Genomic DNA, 20,971 nt, shown 5'->3' with positions numbered 1-20,971 from the left:
TAATATCAAAGAGTCTGTTACTACATAGGGCATGAGTTCAGGATAGGTATCTGATTTAAAACACAGGCTTTCTTGGTTTTTGCTCTGTCATAGAACTGTGCTTTAATACCAGGCAAGCCATTTTTCTCCGAGGTTTGTTTCTGATGCGGCACCCCTATAACCATAGACCGATTCTCACCATAAGACCAGCACTTGTGTCTTCAGGCAAGAATGTTTCAAGAAGCAAAGAGAGAGAGAGCTGAAATATCTTCGTGGCGAACACCCTCTCCACAGCAGAGAGAAACAAACAAGGGCTCCATCCTATTGAAGCTTCAGAACAGGATGCCAAGACTGACCTTGTACTAAAGTAATTCTTTCCTCCTTTTTGGATCTGTTTTTGTGACAGAGGCTTGAAGTTTGAAATAATTACACAGATGAGGGTTAGAGAGAGAAAAAGGAAAGGATAGAGAGGGAAAGATAGAAAGAGGGAGAGGGAGAAAAAGGAAAGGAGTGAGAAAGAGAGAAAGGGAGAGTGCGTGTGTGAAGAGAAAACTAATAAGATTAAGGCTGGATTTGGGGCTCTGAGGGATAGTTCACTTAGATGTTGAGTATTAGTGGTAACAGCTGTTGTCTTTCCTATTAGAGGAGAAACTGAAGGAAAAAAAAAAGAACTTTGTTTAAAGGATGTTTCTCTAGAATTCTGAAGGGGAAACAATTGCACAAGGCCCGAAGGGAACATGTGTTCCAAGGTAAGTGAAGGATAATGGCAAAGAATGCAGATTCCCCTGACTTCTTTGTGAAAGGAGGAGAAGGTGAGAGAAGGAATAAGTCAGAAGCTGCGAAAGGTGAGTGTGTCAGTAGCCTAGGGCCTAGCACAGTCTCTCCCCCATACGCAGTCTTTTGTATTTGATATACAAGGGGAAAAGGGAGCCTCCTGTTACACAAAGAGCTCCTAAGCTTTGCTTTCCAGGGGCCAGTGAGGAGCAGAGGGGCAGGAAGCCCCTTTCCTTGCTCATCCAATGCCACAGCTAACTCAGGTGCCCAAGCAGCTACAGCAATTGGTCACCATGGTGGGCTCAACCTCTCACTTCATTCCTGCTTTGATACCAAGCTCAGAGAGGGAAAAGGAAAAAGAGGTAGGATGTTTTGAGGGAGAACACTGCTTAGGGCTTCCTGCAGAAAAGAGTATACCGCCTGAAACAACTTTTCTGATTAAGGGGGGGAAACAATTCTGGAGTAGGTAAAAGAATACATTTTGAATGTAATTCACCCACTTCAGCACCCACCCCACTCTCGCACTTTTTTTCTCAGTGTTCTATCTTTATTACCATCTTTTTCATCCCTTTCCCAAGCTCACTTCTTTCTTTCACAAAGAAGTCAAGGTTGGTACTTTGTGTAGCATCAGACCATAAACAGTCAGTCAAATTATTTAAATGTAGAAATATTGTGCAAACCTGTGGTACAAGATATGATGTTCAGATTTTTTTCTTCTTTTTTAATGGTATTTGTTAAGCTCTTACTATGTGCCAAGCAATGTTCTAAGTGCTGGGTTAAGGCATACGTTCCATGATAAATTTAAGAACTGAGGGTTTACCTAGTAAATAGTCAACTCCTGTTGGACTGGATCTGCACAGCTCAAATGAAATTGAGGATTGAACAATTACCTGGTTCGTTCAATGATGGCCCAAAACATAATTCAGACCCTAAAGAGGATTTGGGGGGGGGGGGGGGGTGAGGGGGGAGATTGTTTCATCTGTTTGGACTGTTCTCTTGGCATCTAATCAGAATATTGCTTAGGTCCATCTCACTTGGACTGTGCAGTACCTGCCTTGATTATCGAGAGTTGTAGGGCAGAGGGAGAGAGACGGGGAAAATGAAATCCAGAAGTCATCCCCAAAGTTTATATCGATTAATCCCTCAAACCCTTAACCAAGTTGTGCCCAGGCTATAGCCAGATTCGGGTTTGAGTTTTCCCTGTCCACTTCTGGTGGCAAGGCTAATGAGCAGAGACATGTTAGTAAACAGTGGGAAGGAAGACAAGAGTGACAGGTTATAGATAATTCACAATGCCTTGGATAATTGAAAGACACTTGAGTATTTTAATAGCTTGTTATTTATGGGACAGACAGAAGAATTATGGGTCCATCAGCTAATAATTAATTCCATAGCTTTTCATAGCTTCACATAACAGGCTTAGCTTCAGAAAATGAATTTCATGTTTCTTCTCTGAGTTGTTAAATGTACGAGAGTTTACATACTCAAGTTATCTCTTTGCCATGGGCAGCCTACATAAATTCTAAGCAGGGGAAACTGTAGTGATACTGGAACACCAGAAGGAAGGTGGTTTAATCCTTAAACACCGACTCTAGTTTTGAACCTAGCTACCTGAGCCATTTTCTGATTGTTCTGGGGGCCAAGCACTTGTGGTATACTGATGGATTCATCAATCAATTTTATTTCTTGAGCACATACTATGTGCAGCGCCCTGTACTAAAAGCATGGAAGAGTATGGGTTAGTCAAGAATCTCTCACATTTTAGAAGTTCCTTGTGACTCTCACATCCATATGGAATGTTTCTTTTTTCATTTCCTTGAATTGCATCTGGAGTGAGGTTCCTGATCCTTTTCCTGGCACAGGTTGAGGTGAGGATGAAAGCCCAGGTGGCGGTGTTAGGGTGGGTGTTCACCACCCTCTGCTTGGTCTCGTACACGGCTGCCTTCTCCCACGGAGCAAGTCTTGTGGCCTGTTTGGATATGAAACCCAAACATATCAGAGCCCAGCTCCAGAGCCCCAGGAACAGCTACATCATCATCCACTCCAACATGTCCTCCTTCTCTCCTGGTGACAAAGTGCCAGGTAAGTGCTGCTTCCCAATCTAATGAAATGCGTCTGGGGAGGCCAGTTGGATCAGTCAGTCAACTGAGTGCTTACCTTGTGCAGAATACAATGTATTAAAGTTGGTAGACACCATCCCTGCCCACAAAAAACTTAATAATCTTAAGGAGATGACAGGCATTAAAATAAATTACAGATAGGGGAAATGGCAGAGTATAAGGATTCGTACATTAGTGTGGTGGAACTGAAGGTGGGACGTGGCTAGCAGTGGAGAGAGCTCAGATGGTGTGGAATGACCTCTTGGAACTTCACGACTCCACAGAGTTTCAAATTCTCCAGGTCACGTTCCAAGATTGTGTAGCTCCCAGGGCCGGGTTGTAAGAAAGCAGTTATTTAGCCAAAAATCAGGCACATCCTGGAAGGATTTAAGGAAGAACATTTGTACATATAAAAAATACATGATAACTAATCTCCATGATAACATTCATCTTTATAAATCTTTATAAATGAGGCGGGCAGGGTAGCTCACAAGTGCCACTGCCATGCATGAGTTATGTTTTCTTGCGTCGCCAGGGATAAATGCCATTAGAGTTAGCCACCTTCATGTATTATATATGTACATAAAATATGCATTTTTCTTGTCATTCATCAAGATTAAACCAGTTTGAGGTGTTAGTTATGAGAAATGAAAATGATCAAGACCCCACTGCTTTTGCTCTTTGTCAAACTTTAGGTAACTTTTGGAAGCTAAAGGTGTGCTTGGAACTATCAAAAACAACTCACCGAAATATCTCCATATTGTAGCGAAACTAAAAACGCAATCCAGAAACCAGTATTTCAGCTCCTATTGGGTTAAATATGTGGATCCTGTGGTTAGTTCACACTTGCATTATGCGAATTTCACTTCTAGCAGAAATGTCTTGTTTAGGGCTTTGGCATCTTGCCTTTCATTATTCTCACAGGTAACCTTTCCTACTAAACTTGCAAGACTGGGCAGGATCTGTTGTATAGAAGTATTCCTGTGCAGACAGCACAGGTCAAAGTCTCCTGCAATTTAGCACGTCCACAACAGCAGCACTCTCTTAGAGCAAGGATGACTTTATTTTTCACATGGGCTGATTTTGCATATGGCTGAGTTTGCATACGGCTGATTTTGCATAAGGCCAATCATCGTTTGCTGCAGCTTGGGCAAATATTTCCATAAGGGGAATGCACTTTTGTTTGCATACACATACGTCTTATTCATATATATCTACTTATATACACACAACTGCTTGTTTTCTGTATGCTACAGTGCTTAGAATTTCCTCGTAGGAAATTATCTGGTCTCCAGAAATACTCAGTAAGCACAATGAGCTGTTTTATAGTTAATCTATGAATGTTTTCTATGTATTCATCATTCACAAGTCTGTTGATATAGTCGGGGGCTCCATGGGCCAAGCACAGTTTTTGAGGAGAATTTTCCTGTTGAAAATTCCACTTCTGGCACCAAACTGCATGGGGCAAATCTAATGTTTTGTGCCAACCTAACACTATCAGGGATTATACTGAGCAGGCAAGAGGTAGAGCCAACATTTTGGGAGTCATATCTAGCACCTCGGAGCCTTAACTGAACCACTGATGCCAGCCCGGCCCTCTGAGTTGGACTGAATTCAGTCTTTCCATCTCCCAGCCTCTCCCCTTACCCCTTTGCTCCCTGGAAAGTCTAAAGGCCAGTCTACAGACCCCAGGCACCGAGGTTGCAGAGAGTGGGGAGGGCAGCCTCAGTCACCACCATCTATGGCCAGCTGCTGTGATTTGATTGTAATAATAATGTTATTATTATTATTATGGTATTTGTTAAGTGCTTACTCTCTGCCAAGCACTGTTCTAAGCACTGGAGTAGATACGAGTCAATCAGGTTGGATACAGTCCCTGTCCCACATGGGGATCACACTCTTAATCCCCATTTTAACAAATGATGATGATAACAATAATAATAGAACTTGTTAAGCACTATGTGCCAACCTTTGTTCTAAGTGCTGGGGTAGGTACAAGTTAATCATGTTGGACACAGTCCCTGTCCCACAAGGGGCTCACAGTCTTAATCCCATTTTTACAGGTAAGGTAACTGAGGCCCAGAGAAGTGAAGTGGCTTGCCCAAAGTTACACAGCAGACATGTGGCAGAGCTGGGGTTAATAGTAATGTTGGTATTTGTTAAACACTTACTATGTGCAGAGCAATGTTGTAAGCGCTGGGGTAGATACAGGGTAATCAGGTTATCCCACGTGAAGCTCACAGTTAATCCCCACTGTACAGATGTACATTGCACAACTGAGGCCCAGAGAAGTTAAGTGACTTGCCCAAAGTCACACAGCTGACAATGGCAGAGCCGGGATTCAAACCCTTGACCTCTGACTCCCAAGCCCGGGCTCTTTCCACAGAGCCACGCTGCTTCTCTCGGTTAGAGCCTAGTTCCTTCTTACTCCCAGACCCGTGCTCTATCCACCAAGCTATGCTGCTTCTCTTGCTGCTGCTTGTAGTGCAAAGTTCTTGGCACATCGTAAGCACTTAACAAATTCTATGAAAGAAGAAAGAAATGAATAGGCCACTGTGCCACTGAGGAAGAAATCTGCTCATAGAAATCATTCCTCATCCCAGTGAGCCTCAACTCATTGCTCCAGAATTCTCTCATACCAGGTTGCAATCCAAAAGCACCAAAATTCAAACTCTCTCCCCTTACCTGACTACCTAGTTCTGAAACTACCAGAGTGGTTATGATGCAGGTGAAATCGATAAAATTTTCCATTAGGTTTTTCCACTGCAAATGTATTAATATGTGATTACTGCATTGTCAAAAACTTGGCTATCTTTTTTCCTGAAAGGTACAGAGACTAAGATCTTTAGGGAAAACCTTGATATATAAAAGCGATTTTCGTGAAAGTGAAAATTGATTTTCAAAATCACGCAAAAATGAGTGATTATTTTTGTACAGAGAAAAGTTAACAGGTAACAATTTTCAAAAGAAATGTGGACAGATCATTTAAGTTAGAAATATATTTGCAATTTCTGCTCCTTTTTCATTCTAGTGGAAATATTTGTTTTCGGTACAGAGGAATGAGAGTCTGCACTGCTTAGGGGTTTAGGCAGTAGGGTGGAAAGTTAGGGGCCTTGGGGTCTAACCCAAAACCTGCTCTTGACTTGCATTGTGACCTCTATCACACACAGCCTCTCTGAACCTCCCTGGCCAAAAATCATATTCTTCCCAAGGAGGATTGATAGGAAAAATCAATTTACTTTGCAAATGCCTATGCAAATACCTATAGACTTATCATGAAACAAAACAGTTCTTGTTATTTGGTTTATCTTTGCAGTGACTGTGAGGAGCAGTCGAGACTTCATGGGGTTTTTGCTTCAGGCTCGCAGAGTGTCTAATGATGAAGTAACTGGCACTTTTGTTTTTGTTCCGTCTGGTTCCAAACTGATGAATTGCTTTAAAGAAGGTGACACAGTCACCCACTCAGATAAATCCCTGAAGAGAAACCTGTCTTTTGTGTGGAAGGCACCAGATCAATCCACTGGGGACATCAAGTTCTTGTAAGGAAAGTGAGAAGTCTTGTGTTCAAATATTTTTACATCTAAAAACTTTCCCTGTCATGTGTGTCCTCCTCGGTAGATATTTAAACTTATGTGAACATATTCCCCCCAGATGGAGCTTTGTGGGTAGAACACTAGTTTAAGCGTCAGTAGATTTAGGTGCCAATCCCCCACTGAGTTGCTGAACAACTCAGGACGATCTCTGAGCATCTCTGGGCTTGGTGCTCCCAGCTATAAAATGGAGGTAAAATTACTTGCTCCTCCTCCCTGCCTCCTGGGGGTTTGTGGTGAGGATAAATGAAATAATAGCTATGAATGTGCTTTAAGATCTTGGAAACCAGTCAGTTTCAACTCAGTAATAAAACTCAAGACAAAATCATCACTTGCATAAAAACATCCCCAATTCACCGAGAAGACCCTAATGCTGTATTTTTTTAGTCAGGCCTTTTTTGTTGAATGGAAAAGACTAGGAGGAGTATCGAGTGTAAAATCCCCCGAGGTTTTAGTCTTTTTTTGCTGCAAATGAGAATGAGGTCAGTCAAAAAGTGTAATAAAATAATATCCCTTTAGTTCTTGTATTAATAAAATCTTTCTTTGCCTTTGGATGGCTATTCTTCCCTTTCTGTTAGGATGGCCTGGGTATAATTTATGGGAGACTACATCCTTGTGTCACACTGCTATTCCTTTTTTCAACAGTTTATCAGTAGTCCAGTCATATTTCGTTTACTGGGCAAGGATTGAATCAGTTGTTGTGTCTCAGCAGACACAAAACAGAACACTTTCTGATAGGAGCGAGGAGCCTGGCCCTGACATGCCAACAATGCTGCAGAAGCCTTATGATCTCAAAATCATTCCCTCGGAAGACAGAGGTACTACAGCTTACCCAGCGTATATGTCTCTGACAACCGATGCCTTCATTTTCGTTCATTTCCACTTATAAGTTTCTACTATTGGTTGCCTTGTCTCTGCAAAACCAGGGACCGTAGAAAAGAGCCAGGCTGTGGTAAGTCCACAGGGGAAGTTAGAACGCCCTGAGGCTGGAGGAGTGTTCTGAATTGCTCTGAATCCCCAAGTCAGATTTGACCGATCTGACAGGATTGAGCAAGTGAGGGAGCAAGTTCCCCAGGAATCTGAATCTGCTTCCGGAACAGGCCCCGAAGGACAAACCCCCACGCTCCTTCGGCCAGTGAGAATCGCGCCTTTGCTGCAGCTCCTCAGGAGTGGCAGGTGGTTACTGCGCCCTGAAAAATCCAACTCGGGAAAAGGGCAAATCAAGCCAGTCAGGTGGGACTCAGGGGACTGGGGCTGGGGCTGGGGCAGCTCTCCTATTCACCCTGCCCTCTCATTCTGACCACTTGGAGCGAACTATGAAATCGGGGAATATTGTAACTTCATCCTGGATGCCGATTTGCCTTGGCCCAGATGAGCTCTTTGCCAGAATTGGGGTCAGGACTACTTTTTGATAGCTTTTTGAGTGACTTCAAGGCCTTTTGCCTCATAATGGGCAAATCATTCTGGTTTAAAAATCCCCGTGAGTGCAAAACTCATTATCATCATTTATAATTCTGTAGTAATTAGTATTTAGGCAGATACATTTTTCTCCAGCCAGTTTTCTATTAAAGTCATGCTGTATCTGAATACATCTGCAGGCCTTCTTTCTGATCCACAGTCCATTAAAATCATGTATTTGTATTTCTTGTGTAGATATAAAATCCACCCTGGATTATTCATAGTTTACATAGTAAAGCCAATTATTAAATAAGTGACTGGGCATGGAGGGGTTAACCCTCTGAAGGAACTGGGAGTTTCTTCGATGTTGGCCTCAATGAAGAGGGTGGCATTTCTGGGTGCCGGACACATAACTCAGATTGTTTCCAAAAGATAAACAATAGATTTTTCTAATAACTCCCTGAATTGTTTTATGTGAAAAAATTTTAAATGGGATTAAAATGCTCTAGATTAAAAGGTAACTTCTGGATAATGGAATTACACTTTTCCAAGAGACTGTGAAGTTTCTAAATTTTCAGCGCTCACCTCCACCAAAGATGTAAACCCCAAGAACTGAGACGCAGCAAAGAGTAGACCTTACGAGAGATACGATAAGCATTCCTGAGTGGGTTACATTGCTTGGACAAGGGTTGAGGTTAGCTGCTTTTTCTAGATCTGGTTAGAAGGATTTCAGTTTATATCCAGGAGGACCCTGGTATTTATCCAATATTTATCCGTTGGTATTGGAACTGTTGTTGTGATAGTTGTGCTGTTGTGTTCTTCCACTATTTCTGGATCTCGTTAATATAGCTCCCAGTTCCAGTATCCTTCTGACACATCCAGTGGAATTTATTCCCACCAGCCTGACTAGAACTGCAGCGACAGGATGGGAACACATTCTCACAGGAGATGGGAACCGAGAAATTCCTGGGGATGGCCCGAATCCTCTCGGACCCTCTCTGAGCGGAGTTACTTCACAAAGCAGTGACGGAGGAGAGCAACCAGGCTGGCGCAGTAGCACAGACACTGACGAAATGCTGGAGCCGTCACTCGAAGCCTGGCACCTAGAGGGAGCTTATGCCTTGGGAAGTTTCGGTTTTGAGGAAAACTCCTCTAGCCATCACTCCCTCGATAGGTACTGGGCAAATTCTGAGGGTAATATTCAGAATGGGCCAAGGACCCAGAGCTAGTGAGAGATAAAGTTGTGCAAGTCCCAAGTACATTAAAGAGATAAGGAGCCCCACTGTTTCACCCCTTAATGGAGGGAGCCAAATTGGTAGGGCTTCTCACTTTGGGAGTTTTGGCGGTGACTTACAACTAGTTCAAGCCCAGCTCAGCCACTTGTCAGCTGTGTGACTGTGGGCAAGTCACTCAACTTCTCTGTGCCTCAGTCACCTATCTGTAAAATGGGGATTAACTGTGAGCCTCACGTGGGACAACCTGATTACCCTGTATCTACCCCAGCACTTAGAACAGTGCTCTGTACATAGTAAGCGCTTAACAAATACCAACTTATTATTATTACAGGGACAAGTAGGGAGCCGCTTTAGAGAGGGGTGGATGTGGAACTGAAGCCTGTGACTGAAGGGGGCGGCTCCATCTCCCATCCCAGCCCAGGGGCTTTTCCAGAGAGCCCAGGCTGGCTCCTACAAACAATCCTTTATAGCTGTTGTCAACTTCAGTTCTTCCCCTTCAGTTCTTCCCTTTTCATTTCAGGGCCCGCAGCTCACCAACATCTCCTGGGACCCCCAGGTCCTGCCTGAACTGTGAGCAGAATGTTCAGGTGAGGGGAAGGCTGTGGGGTGCTTTGGATTTTGAGCCTGAGGGTCAGTGGTGAGAGGGTTCCAAACCATCAGGAAAGCAACAGAAGTCTAAGAGTTCCTCCCCTCCTCCAAACTCCAGACGGTACTCAACAAGCACATTATACACAAATGCTACTTGGTTTTCCTAGAGCAGGTGAGGAGGGGTATATGTTCTGAATGGACCCCACATTAATGAAAACTTGCATTAGAGTAAGCACAGTCTGAGCAACTGTATATGTATGTGCTCAGTAGAGTCTGAGCAAATCTATATGTATGTGCTCAGCTCATATTCTATTGTATCACATTCTATCTAGATTGAGGTGTGTTGCCTAAAGGTGTTCACTTAAGTCCCCTGTGGCGTGTTCTGTATAAAGCCTATATGGAAAAAATGCATTATGGAAGAGATAATAATAGTAATGATGATGATGCACAAAGTATGCGCTCAATAAATACTATTGAATGGCGCTCAATAAATACTATTGAATGAATGATAATATTTGTTAAGCGCTTACTATGTGCCAAACACTGTTCTAAGCACTGGAATAGTGACGTCTAGTGGAAAGAGCATGGATCTGGGAGCCAGAGGACCTGCATTCTAGCCCCAGCTCTGCCACTGGTCCGCTGTGTGACTTTAGCCAAGTCACAACTTCCCTGTGCCTCTGTTTCCTCATCTGTAAAATGGGAATTAAATATCTTTTCTCCCTCAATTAATCATATTTGTTGGGTTCTTACTGTGTGCAGAGCACTGTATTAAATGCATGGAAGAGTACAATATAACAGAGTGGACATATTCCCTAACCACAAGTAGCTTATAGTCTACAGTCCCTTCTACTTAGACTGTGATCCTGTGTGTCCTATCTGATTTCTTGTATCTACCCCAACACTTAGTTCACTGCTTGACACAGTAAGCATTTAACAAATACTATATTTTGGTTGCTTTTATTATTATTGTTACTGCTGAGAATGGCTTCATGTGCCTGTCCCCCATGTTTAAATCCGAATGGTACTCTGACTTTAATGCTTTTTTTAAACAAAACCCTAATTTTGTTCTCTGAATGTTATGGTTAAATTGCAAAAGAAATAATTTACAATGAGATCCAATTTTAAGACATTTTAGATCCTGAAAGGGATTTTATTTCTTGTTCGTCAACCTCCTAAACTGAAGGATTTGGCTGGGAGTTGGTTGCGAAAAGAGATCCCACACAGGCCTGGTGTCGTTAACCTGTCAAATAAAATGAAAAAAAAAAAAATATTTTCCCCCTTGACTTTCTCTCCACCCTTAATGAGAGCAGCAAGGGAAAGCCCGTTGTCTAGACTGTGACCCTGTTGTCTAGACTGTGAGCACGTTGTTGGGTAGGGATTGTCTCTCTCTGTTGCTGAATTGTACTTTCCAAGCAATTAGTCGAGTACTCTGCACTCAGTAAGCGCTCAGTAAATATGATTGAATGAATGAATGAAAGGGAATGATGAAGTCACATTGACCGTTCTGCTGTCCCTCTTTGGGATGTCAAAGGGGCCCCGAGACTCATGGTTGAATGGAGAGAAGGTGGCTGAAGGTCAATTTGCAAGCTCCTTGAGGGACATTATCCATTTCCCGAGAGTCCTGTACAGTACTCTGTTTACAGTAGGGGCTCAGCACATTTTTTAGTACAGTTTTGCTTTTTTATGGTACTTGTTAAGTGCTCACTCTAGAGCTTAGTACAGTGCCTGGCACAGAGTGGATTCAAGATAATCAGGTTGGATGCAGTCCCACATGGGACTCATGGCTTTAACCCTCTTTTACAGATGAGGTAACTGAGACACAGAGAAGTTAAGTAAGTTGACCAAGGTCACACAGCAGACAAGTGAAGGAGTTGGTGTTAGAACCCAAGTTCTATGACTCCCAGGCCTGGACTCTTTCCACTAGTCCATGCTGCTTCTCGTTGAGGCCGGGGAATATGTCTTCCAACTCTGTTGTACTCTCCCAAACACTTAGTAGAGTGCTCTGCATACAATAAGTGTTCGATAAATACCATCAACTGATTGATTGATTATATTCTGCTGAAGATGGTGATGATGCCAGTGAAGGAAAAGGTTCACTTGCACAATATAGCATTTCACGAGATCAATACTAGCCTCTCTATGGCATACAATGTCTCTGAAGTTATCGGCAATTGTAAAAATTGATGGGTTTAGTGATTTGTTTTCCCATTTAGCCTCTGTTAGTAATTTCTTCTCTCAGCCACTCCTCATAACAATCGCCTCAAAAACCACGTACGGGACCAGGGGTTAGATCAATGGACAATATAAAATATACATGCCTGCTGATTTACTATTCCTTTGAAGTCTTTGAAGTAGCATAAAGTAAAACATGATATAATATCCTCACTCAAATTTATCAGAAATTACAGTAAGATTAAATGGCCCCTTTTGCATAGGGTCCTGGCATGGGAAAGCCTACTAAAAGCTTTTAGGCCACTCAGAAGGGGCACAAGCAGCCTATCTATATTTGTGAAGAAGGCTATTTTAAGGATACTGGTCTGGGCCTCATCTTGACCACCACAGCCTCTGGGGACTCCTGGTGAGCTCTCTTCCAACATCAGTAATGAATAATTACAGAACCAAATTTCTTTCCTCAAGCTCCAGGCTTCCAGGAGCAGAACTAGGGCTCTTTTTCAGTCTCTTCTAGATCCAAGTTGGGTCCATTAGCCTCTCTTGAGCTTGGGTTCCAGCTCCCATTCTTATTCTGTTTCTCCATTTTGGTTCATTTTAAAGGCGATCCCTGGGACTTCTAGCTTGGCTTTGACAAGAGCTCCTCTGCCCACAGAGATCCTTTTCCCAGCCCACCTTCTCGGCCCTCAGCGCCTCTCAGCCACAGAGGCGGTACCTCGGCGTCTCAACGGGAAAGCCAACTCAATCATCCTTGGAAATGCTCCCACAGCCTCCCCACAAATGGCCACGAGGGAGTCAGCGATCCCCAAAGCTTCAGCCAACTTTTTGTCCCAATCAGCTAAAGGTGGAGAAGAGGAGGAGCAGGAGGAGGAGGGGCAGGAGGGGAAAGAAGATGATAAAAGGGAAGATAGTGGATATACTTCTCCCTGGATGACCAAGCCTATGCCGGGGACTGCAAACCCAAGGCAAGATGGCAGGGGCTCCCATTGGGAGACCCAAATCATGGCAGCCCAACTGAGCATCCTCCTCTGCCTCTCGGCCACTTTTGGGATGGCTCTAGCTGCTGTTCTGCGCTGTCTCCATGACCAATATTGCCACAAGAGAACAGAAGTGTCTTTCAGTGAACCAGACAGTGACATCCCCACAGGGACAGATAGTGAGGAGGTGATGCATGTCAAGAAAATTCGGGAGAATAGTTTTGTGCTGGTTCAGGCTGAGTATAACTGGATAACCCCTTCAGCGGGGATGAAGAAAACTCTAGTCTGAGAACACAATCCCACTGACTCTTTCAGAGAACCTAATGGCAGGGCCAGTCTGAAAGAGCCATGTTAAGCAGAATACCTAGTGCACAGCTACCATAACCACATTCCCTTCTGAATCTATATCAACAAGTATTCTCCAACCCAGAGAAATGATGGAGGGACAGACCAAATTGTGTTTGTTTTTAAGCAAAAGAAGGGATACTTTGTGAGCTCTGTTTTCCTAACACTTGTAATTTAGCTTTTTTTCCTTGCAGCTGCAAGTTCTGTTTGAAGAACTAAATTTAACACAATGAATATTGTATAACTGGCTCGTTAATTAAGCTGCCGTGGCCTCCACGTTCCCTAGTTGCCTTAAGGACCCAGCAGAAATAGAAATAGTGTCCCTCCTCGATGTGTCAGTGTCAGCTCTCGTTTCTCTCAGAAGTTGCGGAGGTGGAGAAGCCAAACCAAACTCCCTCCCTATGCTCCCAGGCTCCCCCCTACCCCATCCAGAAAATCTAACTTTAAAAGAAAAAGTTCAAAATTGATAATGGTCTGATTTAGTAGAAATGGGTGAAAGGTTTTGCAATGGCATGAATTCTCCTATTTGCAAACCTAGAAGCCTGCCCCTTTGGCCTCAGCAATTGATTGGAAGGAAGCAGAGGCTGGAAAGCTTTATTGAACTGAATGAAAGGAAGCAAACTTGTGGTCGTAAATGCTGGCTTTAGGGGATAAACAAGCCGCTTCATCAGGTGAAAATGGATCTGGAGCTCTCCCTGTGCATTTGCACCTGGTGGAGCAGCTTGTTCAGTCCTACAAGCCAGCTGCCGTTCCCCAAAGACCAGCTCAATAAAGCTATTGGCACCAACATCATTTGAAGCACCACCTCTTCCGACCTTTTAGGGAATCCAAAGAAGGGACAACTCCGGCTAGAAGCACTGCTGCTTTATGGAGAATCGTCTGAACCAGCAAGAGCACCCGGCTAACTGAAGTGAGTGCACCTGGGAGGTGATGCACTTGTTTCATAAGACTGCCAGAGACCAGGTGTTGCAAATGATCATTTTCCAGTCAGCGAGTCAATTATATTTACTGAGCGGCTGCTGTTGACGGGGCTCGGGTTGACTTAAAGAGGAAGAAAAGACACATTCTCTGAGTTCAAGGAGTTGATAGTGTATGAGCGGGACAAGGCCCTTTTAAGAAATGGGATAATCAGGGGGTCATATCAAGGAATGGTGCCAGTGTTGCAAGAAAACTCAGCATTCCCAAGGTGAGGAAAGTCAGAGGTATAAGATGGTCAGGAAAATACAAAAACAGCAAAATCAAGGGCCTGGGGCACCATCTTCCTCTGGTTCTGTGCCCCTCTCCTGGGCTTGCCAATTCAGCTTAGTTTAAACCCCGAGTTGAATTTTACAACCTGGTTGCCTGCTTCTTTAAGGAGCCAGGCTGTCATAGTTTAAGGTAAATGGTTTACAGGTGGGAATGCTTCAGAAAACTGAGGGAAGCAGCATGACCTAGTAGAAAGAGCAAGGGCCTGAGAAGCAGCCCCTAGCCCTCCTACAGCAACCTTCATTTCAGGGTAGGAGCAGAAGAGAGACGTCCCTGATTGCTGATGATGGTCTAAAAGGTAGGATCTTGCCTCCTGCAGCTTTTTCTTTCAGGTGAAAGGAGCAAATTCAGAGAATTCTTATGGACTTTATTAATAAGAATAGTAATAATAATTGTGGTGTTACTGTGCTAGTGTAGTGATAAGATAATCGGATCAGGCATAGTCCCTGCCTCACACAGATGCTGTGGTCTAAGGGAGAGGGAGAACAGTTATTTTACTCCCATTTTACAGATGTGGAAACAGGCAAGGGTGGTGCCAGGATTAGGATCCAGGTCCCTTGACTCCCAGGTCTCTGCTATTTCCATTAAGCCATTCTGCTTCCCTACTTTCCTTTCTCCTTTTTAACCTGTCCCCTTCCCACAACTCACTTGGTTGCACAGATAGCCGTTTCCTTTAACCTTTGGGGGTCTGATATCCAGCTGAGAAATTTTTGTTGACCCAATTTGAGTCTTGTACTGTAGGAGCCAAGTAGTAGCACTCTGCTGGCCTGTAATCAGGATTACAGACATCCTTCATGGCCTGGGTCTAGTTCTTCCAAATCTTTCTATAGAAGTCCAGTTGAAGATTTAAGGCACACCAGCATGGGGGGAGTGTGTGGGAAGTGGGTTTTTTTTTGTTTTATTTTAAGGTATTTGTTTAGTACTTATGTGCCATGCACCATTGTGGTAGATAGAGAATAATCAAGTTGAATATAGTCCCTGCCCCACTTAGGGCTCATGGTCTTAATTCCCATTTTACAGATGAGGTATCTGAGGCACAGGGAAGTTTAGTGACTTGCCCATGGTCACCTAGCAGACATGTAGCAGAGCTGGGATTAGAACCAGGTCCTCTGATTCTCAGGCCTGTGCTCTTTCCACTAGGCCACACTGCAGTGTCAGAGTATGGAGCAATTAAATATTTTTAAAAGAGCCAACTGAATATCTTAAAATAGCTCAATTGTTCTACAGGAACAACCAGACCATTAAATGTAAGCAGCTGTGATTTGGGAGGAGCTAGACTTGTACTGAATGTTTAGGGGAAACACAAAAACTCCCATGGTAAAGGGGCCTGTTTTTTTGTGCAAATGTTTATTCACTTCTTGAGGGGTAGTTGAATTCCATGTGGTTGCATTACGTATTTATTCTAGGATGCACTTCTTTTTTCATTCAGAACCCTTTTTTGATGTTTCCAATGGATTGTCCTTTGGATACCGTCATTTCTGTAAATCACAGTTTAGAACTATCCCGTGGAGCTGAACTGCCTGGCTTCTGAAGCTGTCTGGCTGAAATTGTTAGTACTAAGAAATAAAATCATAATTAAGCGAGAAAATAGGTCATCAAACCGGTAAATATTTAAACAAGCGTCACGTTTTATTTTTAAAATTCCCTAGGAATGCATGGTAGTTTATGAATAAATTACAGATCATTTTGCCTTCCCTTAATATCTCTCTGTTAGTGTTTAAGCACTAAGGCTATTCTGGATAAAGGAGCTTTGAAGAAAAATTGGCTTGGTTACTAAGTTACCTCAAGAAAGCCAAAGGCACTCTTTGGAGCTCTGTGAGGGTTTGTTAGACAGATGGTACTTGGTGCAATTCAAGGATTCAGATGAAGATAAAGTTACCAACTCTTCAGTGGCAGAAAGAACTGTGAATGGGGGTCCTTTGTCAGGACATTAATGAGAAGTGTAGGTGTCTCCCTAGGGAGACCTAAGGAAATTGGGATAATGCTATTTAATCTAGCCTTCCCAAAAGCTACTGGGCCATTCATGCCCAGTAAAGGAGCAGAGCAGAGTAGAAGGCTGATTTCCTTTATTTTTTTTTTTTAACTAAACTTACTGGGGGAAGCTAACGGGGAAACATTTTAACGGGTGGGTTTACTTTTTGTTTTCCTTTGAGAACTGACATTCTTTCTGCTCACCTGTAAGAGAACTAGACAAGGCAAGTGAATTCATGTTCGTAAGGCACCAACTGCTCTTGACTAGAAAAGGACCTTGTCTGTGCTGAGTGCTGTATGATTCATCCAAATTAGCATGGTACCTAGTGTTGGAAATGCTATTTTGGATGATCACCAGGGGCTGGATCTCTCTCAGGGTTCGGCCTTTTGATGAAACCTGTACCATTTGCCATAACTCAACTTTTACTCTTTGGACAATAGGTAATAATGGAAAATCTTTTTCAGGCATCTCGGTTTCAGGGAATTACAACTTGAATGTTTTGGAGGCCATGTACCCTTGGGAGCTAAGGCTAAAGGTCATTTTAGTGTAATGATGTTCAGGATGAAATTGCCTCTCTCTCTTCCATTCATCCACTGGTTTTCCTGAGGTGTCTCTATCCACACTTTCTACTCCTTGTGGGCAGGGGTCATGTCCATTGTAGAAGCAGCATGGCCTAATGGATAGAGCACGGATCTGGGAGTCAAAAGGACCTGGGTTCTAATCCCAGCTCCATGACTTGTCTGCTGTGTGACCTTTCATTCATTCATTCAATAGTTGCAAAGCACTGTACTAAGCGCTTGGAATGTACAAATCGGTAACAGATACAGTCCCTGCCCTTTGACGGGCTTACAGTCTAATCGGGGGAGACGGACAGACAAGAACAATAGCAATAAATAGGATCAAGGGGATGAACATCTCATTAAAACAATAGCAAATAGATAGAATCAAGGTGATATACATCTCATTAAAATAAATAGGGTAATGAAAATATATACAGTTGAGCGGATGAGTACAGTGCTAAGGGGATGGGAAAGGAGAGGGGGAGGAGCAGTGGGAAAGGGGAGAAAAGAGGGCTTAGCTGAGGAGAGGTGAAGGGGGGCGGGTAGAGGGAGCAGAGGGAAAAGGGAGCTCATTCTGGGAAGGCCTCTTGGAGGAGGTGAGCTTTAAGTAGGGTTTTGAAGAGGGGAAGAGAATTAGTTTGGCGGAGGTGCGGAGGGAGGGCGTTCCAGGACCGCGGGAGGACGTGGCCCAGGTGTCGACGGCGGGATAGGCGAGAACGGGGGACGGTGAGGAGGTGGGCGGCAGAGGAGCGGAGCATTCGGGGTGGGCAGTGGAAAGAGATAAGGGAGGAGAGGTAGGAGGGGGCAAGGTGATGGAGAGCCTCGAAGCCTAGAGTGAGAAGTTTTTGTTTCGTATGGAGGTCGATAATAATAATAATAATAATGTTGGTATTTGTTAAGCGCTTACTATGTGCCGAGCACTGTTCTAAGCGCTGGGGTAGACATAGGGGAATCAGGTTGTCCCACGTGGGGCTCACAGTCTTAATCCCCATTTTACAGATGAGGGAACTGAGGCACGGAGAAGTTAAGTGACTTGCTCACAGTCACACAGCCGACAAGTGGCAGAGCTGGGATTCGAACTCATGAGCCCTGACTCCAAAGCCCGTGCTCTTTCCACTGAGTCACGCTGCTTCTGGCAACTACTGCAGGTTTTTAAGAAAGGGAGTGACATGCCCAGAGTGTTTCTGCAGGAAGATGAGCCAGGCAGCGGAGTGAAGAATAGACTGGAGCGGGAAGAGAGAGGAGGAAGGGAGATCAGAGAGAAGGCTGACACAGTAGTCTAGCCGGGATATTACGAGAGCCTGTAACAATAAGATAGCCATTTGGGTGGAGAGGAAAGGGCGGATCTTGGCGATATTATAAAGGTGAGACCGGCAGGTTTTGGTGACGGATCAGATGTGTGGGGTGAAGGAGAGAGCCGAGTCAAAGATAACACCGAGGTTGCGGGCCTGAGAGACGGGAAGGATTGTCGTACCATCCACAGTGATAGGGAAGTCAGGAAGAGGACAGGGGTTGGGAGGGAAGATAAGGAGCTCAGTTTTGGGCTTAGACAAGTCACTTAACTTCTCTATACCTCAGGTACCTCATCTGTAAAATGGGGACTAAGACTGTGAGCCCCTTGGGGGACAGGGACTCTGTCCACCCTGATTAACTGGTAATTACTTCAGCGCTTAGAACACTGCTTGACACAGTAAGTGCTTAACAAATACCATCATTATTAGTAGTAGTAGTACAGTGCTCTGCAGACAGTAAAAACTCAAATACTATTGAAAGGCCTTTAAGAAAGAGATTACTTGGCAGGAATCAGTGGATGGTTGTGTGAGGTGATGGGGGCCAGAAATTGGAGTGGGAATAAGAGTGGAGGGGCTAGAGGAGTTAACCTGTGAGGAATAGAGTATGAATAGCATCTCTGTTCTCTTCCTATTTGAAGGGAAGTTTCTGAGCATAAGCAGTCCTCACCTCTCTGATTTCTGACTCAGAAAAGGATCCCATGATGAGTTTGTGGCTGTAGAGTATGTTAAGAGATGGGGTTTAGGGGTTCATCACTTAGGCCCTTGGGGAGATGACCGTCCATTTCCAGTAGGTGGACAAACCTTCCTCGAGCAGCTCTGTTATCAGGAAGAATCCTTTATTTCTGGCCTTCCCACATCTCTAAAAGATGCTAGACCACAACCTATTTTATATTAAAAAAAAAAAAGAAACATTACTTGTCCCTGTACAGAGGCTTTGGAAACCCCAGGGGCTGAGTTTACATGTAGTGAACTTGATCTAGGCCACTGAGAAGTGTTTCTCATTCTTTAGTGCTCCCCCCCGCCCTTTATTTTTTTTAATGGTATTTGTTAAGCACTTACTATGTGTCAGGTACTATGGTAAGCGCTTGGGTAGATACAAGATAATGAGGTTGGACATAGTTCCTATCCCACTTAGCAATCACAATCTTAACCCCCATTTTACAGTTGGGGTAACTGAGGCATGGGGAAGTTAAATGACTTGTCCAATGTCACACAGTAGACAAGTGGCAGAGCCAGGCTTAAAATCCAAGTCCTCTGACTCCCAGGCCCTGTACTCTAACCACTAGGCAACATGGCTTCTCCTTCCCCAGCTTGGAACCTTGGTTGCAATACTCCTTTATCAAGGAACTAACTGTAGGCTTTGGGGTAGATGAGCACCAGCAAATGCCCATTTGACCAGGTGATTTATCACCAGTAGGAGCCATCCCAACATCCCAGCTGCCAAAAGCCTTTTTCATCCCCAAGAAGGGAAGTCCCAGGCTAATGTCGGAGACCATGAATCAATCTGGTCTGACCCCTTTCATTCATTCAATGGTATTTATTGAGGGCTTACTATGTGCAGAGCACTGTACTAAGTGCTTGGAATGTACAATTTGGCAACAGATAGAGACAGTCCCCGCCCATTGATGGGCTTACAGTTCCTGGGACTCTCTTCTTTCAGATTCAGGACATCTAGGTCGGGTGTTCTCTGAGTTGGGTGAGCACAGGACTGGAGTAGCCTCTCAGTTGTGGTTCAACCTCTCTAGCAGGCAGGATTCCAGCTGGTGCACTTCCTGTGGAGTATCCAGCTGCCTGCAGTCAAGGAAGCTCCAGTCTTCATTCATGTTACACAGTTTTATCTTCCAACACCAGCCCTCGCAGCTAGTTGCCCGAGGAGACCCATTCCCAAAGAGTAATGGATGGGAATTGCAATGAGAAGATAGAGGAGGTAGTTGGACTGTTTGAGGAACCAAGCGGCAGGATAGAAGTCATTGGAGTGTTTTGTTCTGCTCTAAAGTCGGGCAGGACAATTGGATTTCAGAGAGTTGGCTTTTTTTGGCTGCTCTCAAAAGGGGACCTCAGGAGTAAGACACAACCAACAGGGACAAGGAGAGAGTGAAGGTGGAGGAAGAGCTAGAATCTTGGTCTAAAGTCGAGGGGTTTTGCTAGTCTGTCCTGCAGGGATCAGTCCAGTACAAATAGAACCAACTTAATCATCACTTCGCCCTCCTCCATCTTGAGCTCTTTGCCTCCCTTCAGTGGAACTCTGTACTAACTCCCTATTTCCAGGGACATTTCAGGACATCCCATCTCCCTACGGATTGGCAGCAGAACCTCCTGCATAAAAGGGGCTGCTAGAAATATATTCCACTAGATATTAAAGGTCCATATGTGTTTCCTTGATTTATTGCCAGGCCAGGCAGCAGCATCTCTAAGCCAGGGGTGGGGAGGGGGGAAGAAGTGTCGGGGATATCCATTTTGACTAATGATTAATTATTATATCCTAAGGTGATGTTCTCCTATCAACCGATAGGCTGAGAAAAGACTCAAGCCTGCTAGGTTACACCACAGGTCACAGCTGCTCCCTTCGGATTTTCAGATTGTATTATCCATTACAGATGGCCTCTTCTCATTTAGAACATAATTTGTTGTTCTCTGGAAAAAAAGCGCTGACATTTCATATGCGAGCCAAAGATTAGAATCCCTGCCCAGCTTGGAGGTGGAAGTACATTAGGAAGTGGTGTCCCTGTATCAAGGACATTAAGCCGT

The 20,971-nt window shown here is 44.1% G+C and overlaps 1 protein-coding gene and 1 non-coding gene across 2 annotated transcripts; both read left to right on the top strand.

The window, feature by feature from the left end:
• The first annotated feature begins 504 nt into the window (after nucleotides 1-504).
• Nucleotides 505-14,803, top strand: REELD1 (reeler domain containing 1). The gene is made up of 7 exons (XM_039913810.1): nucleotides 505-728; nucleotides 2,616-2,835; nucleotides 6,169-6,391; nucleotides 7,088-7,260; nucleotides 8,690-9,034; nucleotides 9,562-9,662; nucleotides 12,436-14,803. The coding sequence occupies exons 1-7, from the start codon at nucleotides 717-719 to the stop codon at nucleotides 13,096-13,098; spliced, it is 1,737 nt and encodes a 578-aa protein (XP_039769744.1). The 5' UTR covers nucleotides 505-716; the 3' UTR covers nucleotides 13,099-14,803.
• Nucleotides 13,785-13,901, top strand: MIR1392 (microRNA mir-1392). The gene has a single exon (NR_034855.1). It is a non-coding gene; the product is annotated as a microRNA mir-1392 (primary transcript).
• Nucleotides 14,804-20,971: the final 6,168 nt, after the last annotated feature.

Source organism: Ornithorhynchus anatinus, chromosome 12 (genome assembly GCF_004115215.2).
Source record: "Ornithorhynchus anatinus isolate Pmale09 chromosome 12, mOrnAna1.pri.v4, whole genome shotgun sequence".
Taxonomy (NCBI): domain Eukaryota; kingdom Metazoa; phylum Chordata; class Mammalia; order Monotremata; family Ornithorhynchidae; genus Ornithorhynchus; species Ornithorhynchus anatinus.
The sequence above is the reverse complement of the archived record's forward strand: the minus strand, read 5'-3'. Positions and strand labels throughout refer to the sequence as shown.

Excerpts from the sequence above, each read along its gene's own strand:
- REELD1 (XM_039913810.1), top strand. Across the intron at positions 6,392-7,087 it reads ACTGGGGACATCAAGTTCTT|TTTATCAGTAGTCCAGTCAT; the intron begins GTAAGGAAAGTG and ends TTTTTTCAACAG. Across the intron at positions 9,035-9,561 it reads GTACTGGGCAAATTCTGAGG|TTCTTCCCCTTCAGTTCTTC; the intron begins GTAATATTCAGA and ends TGTCAACTTCAG.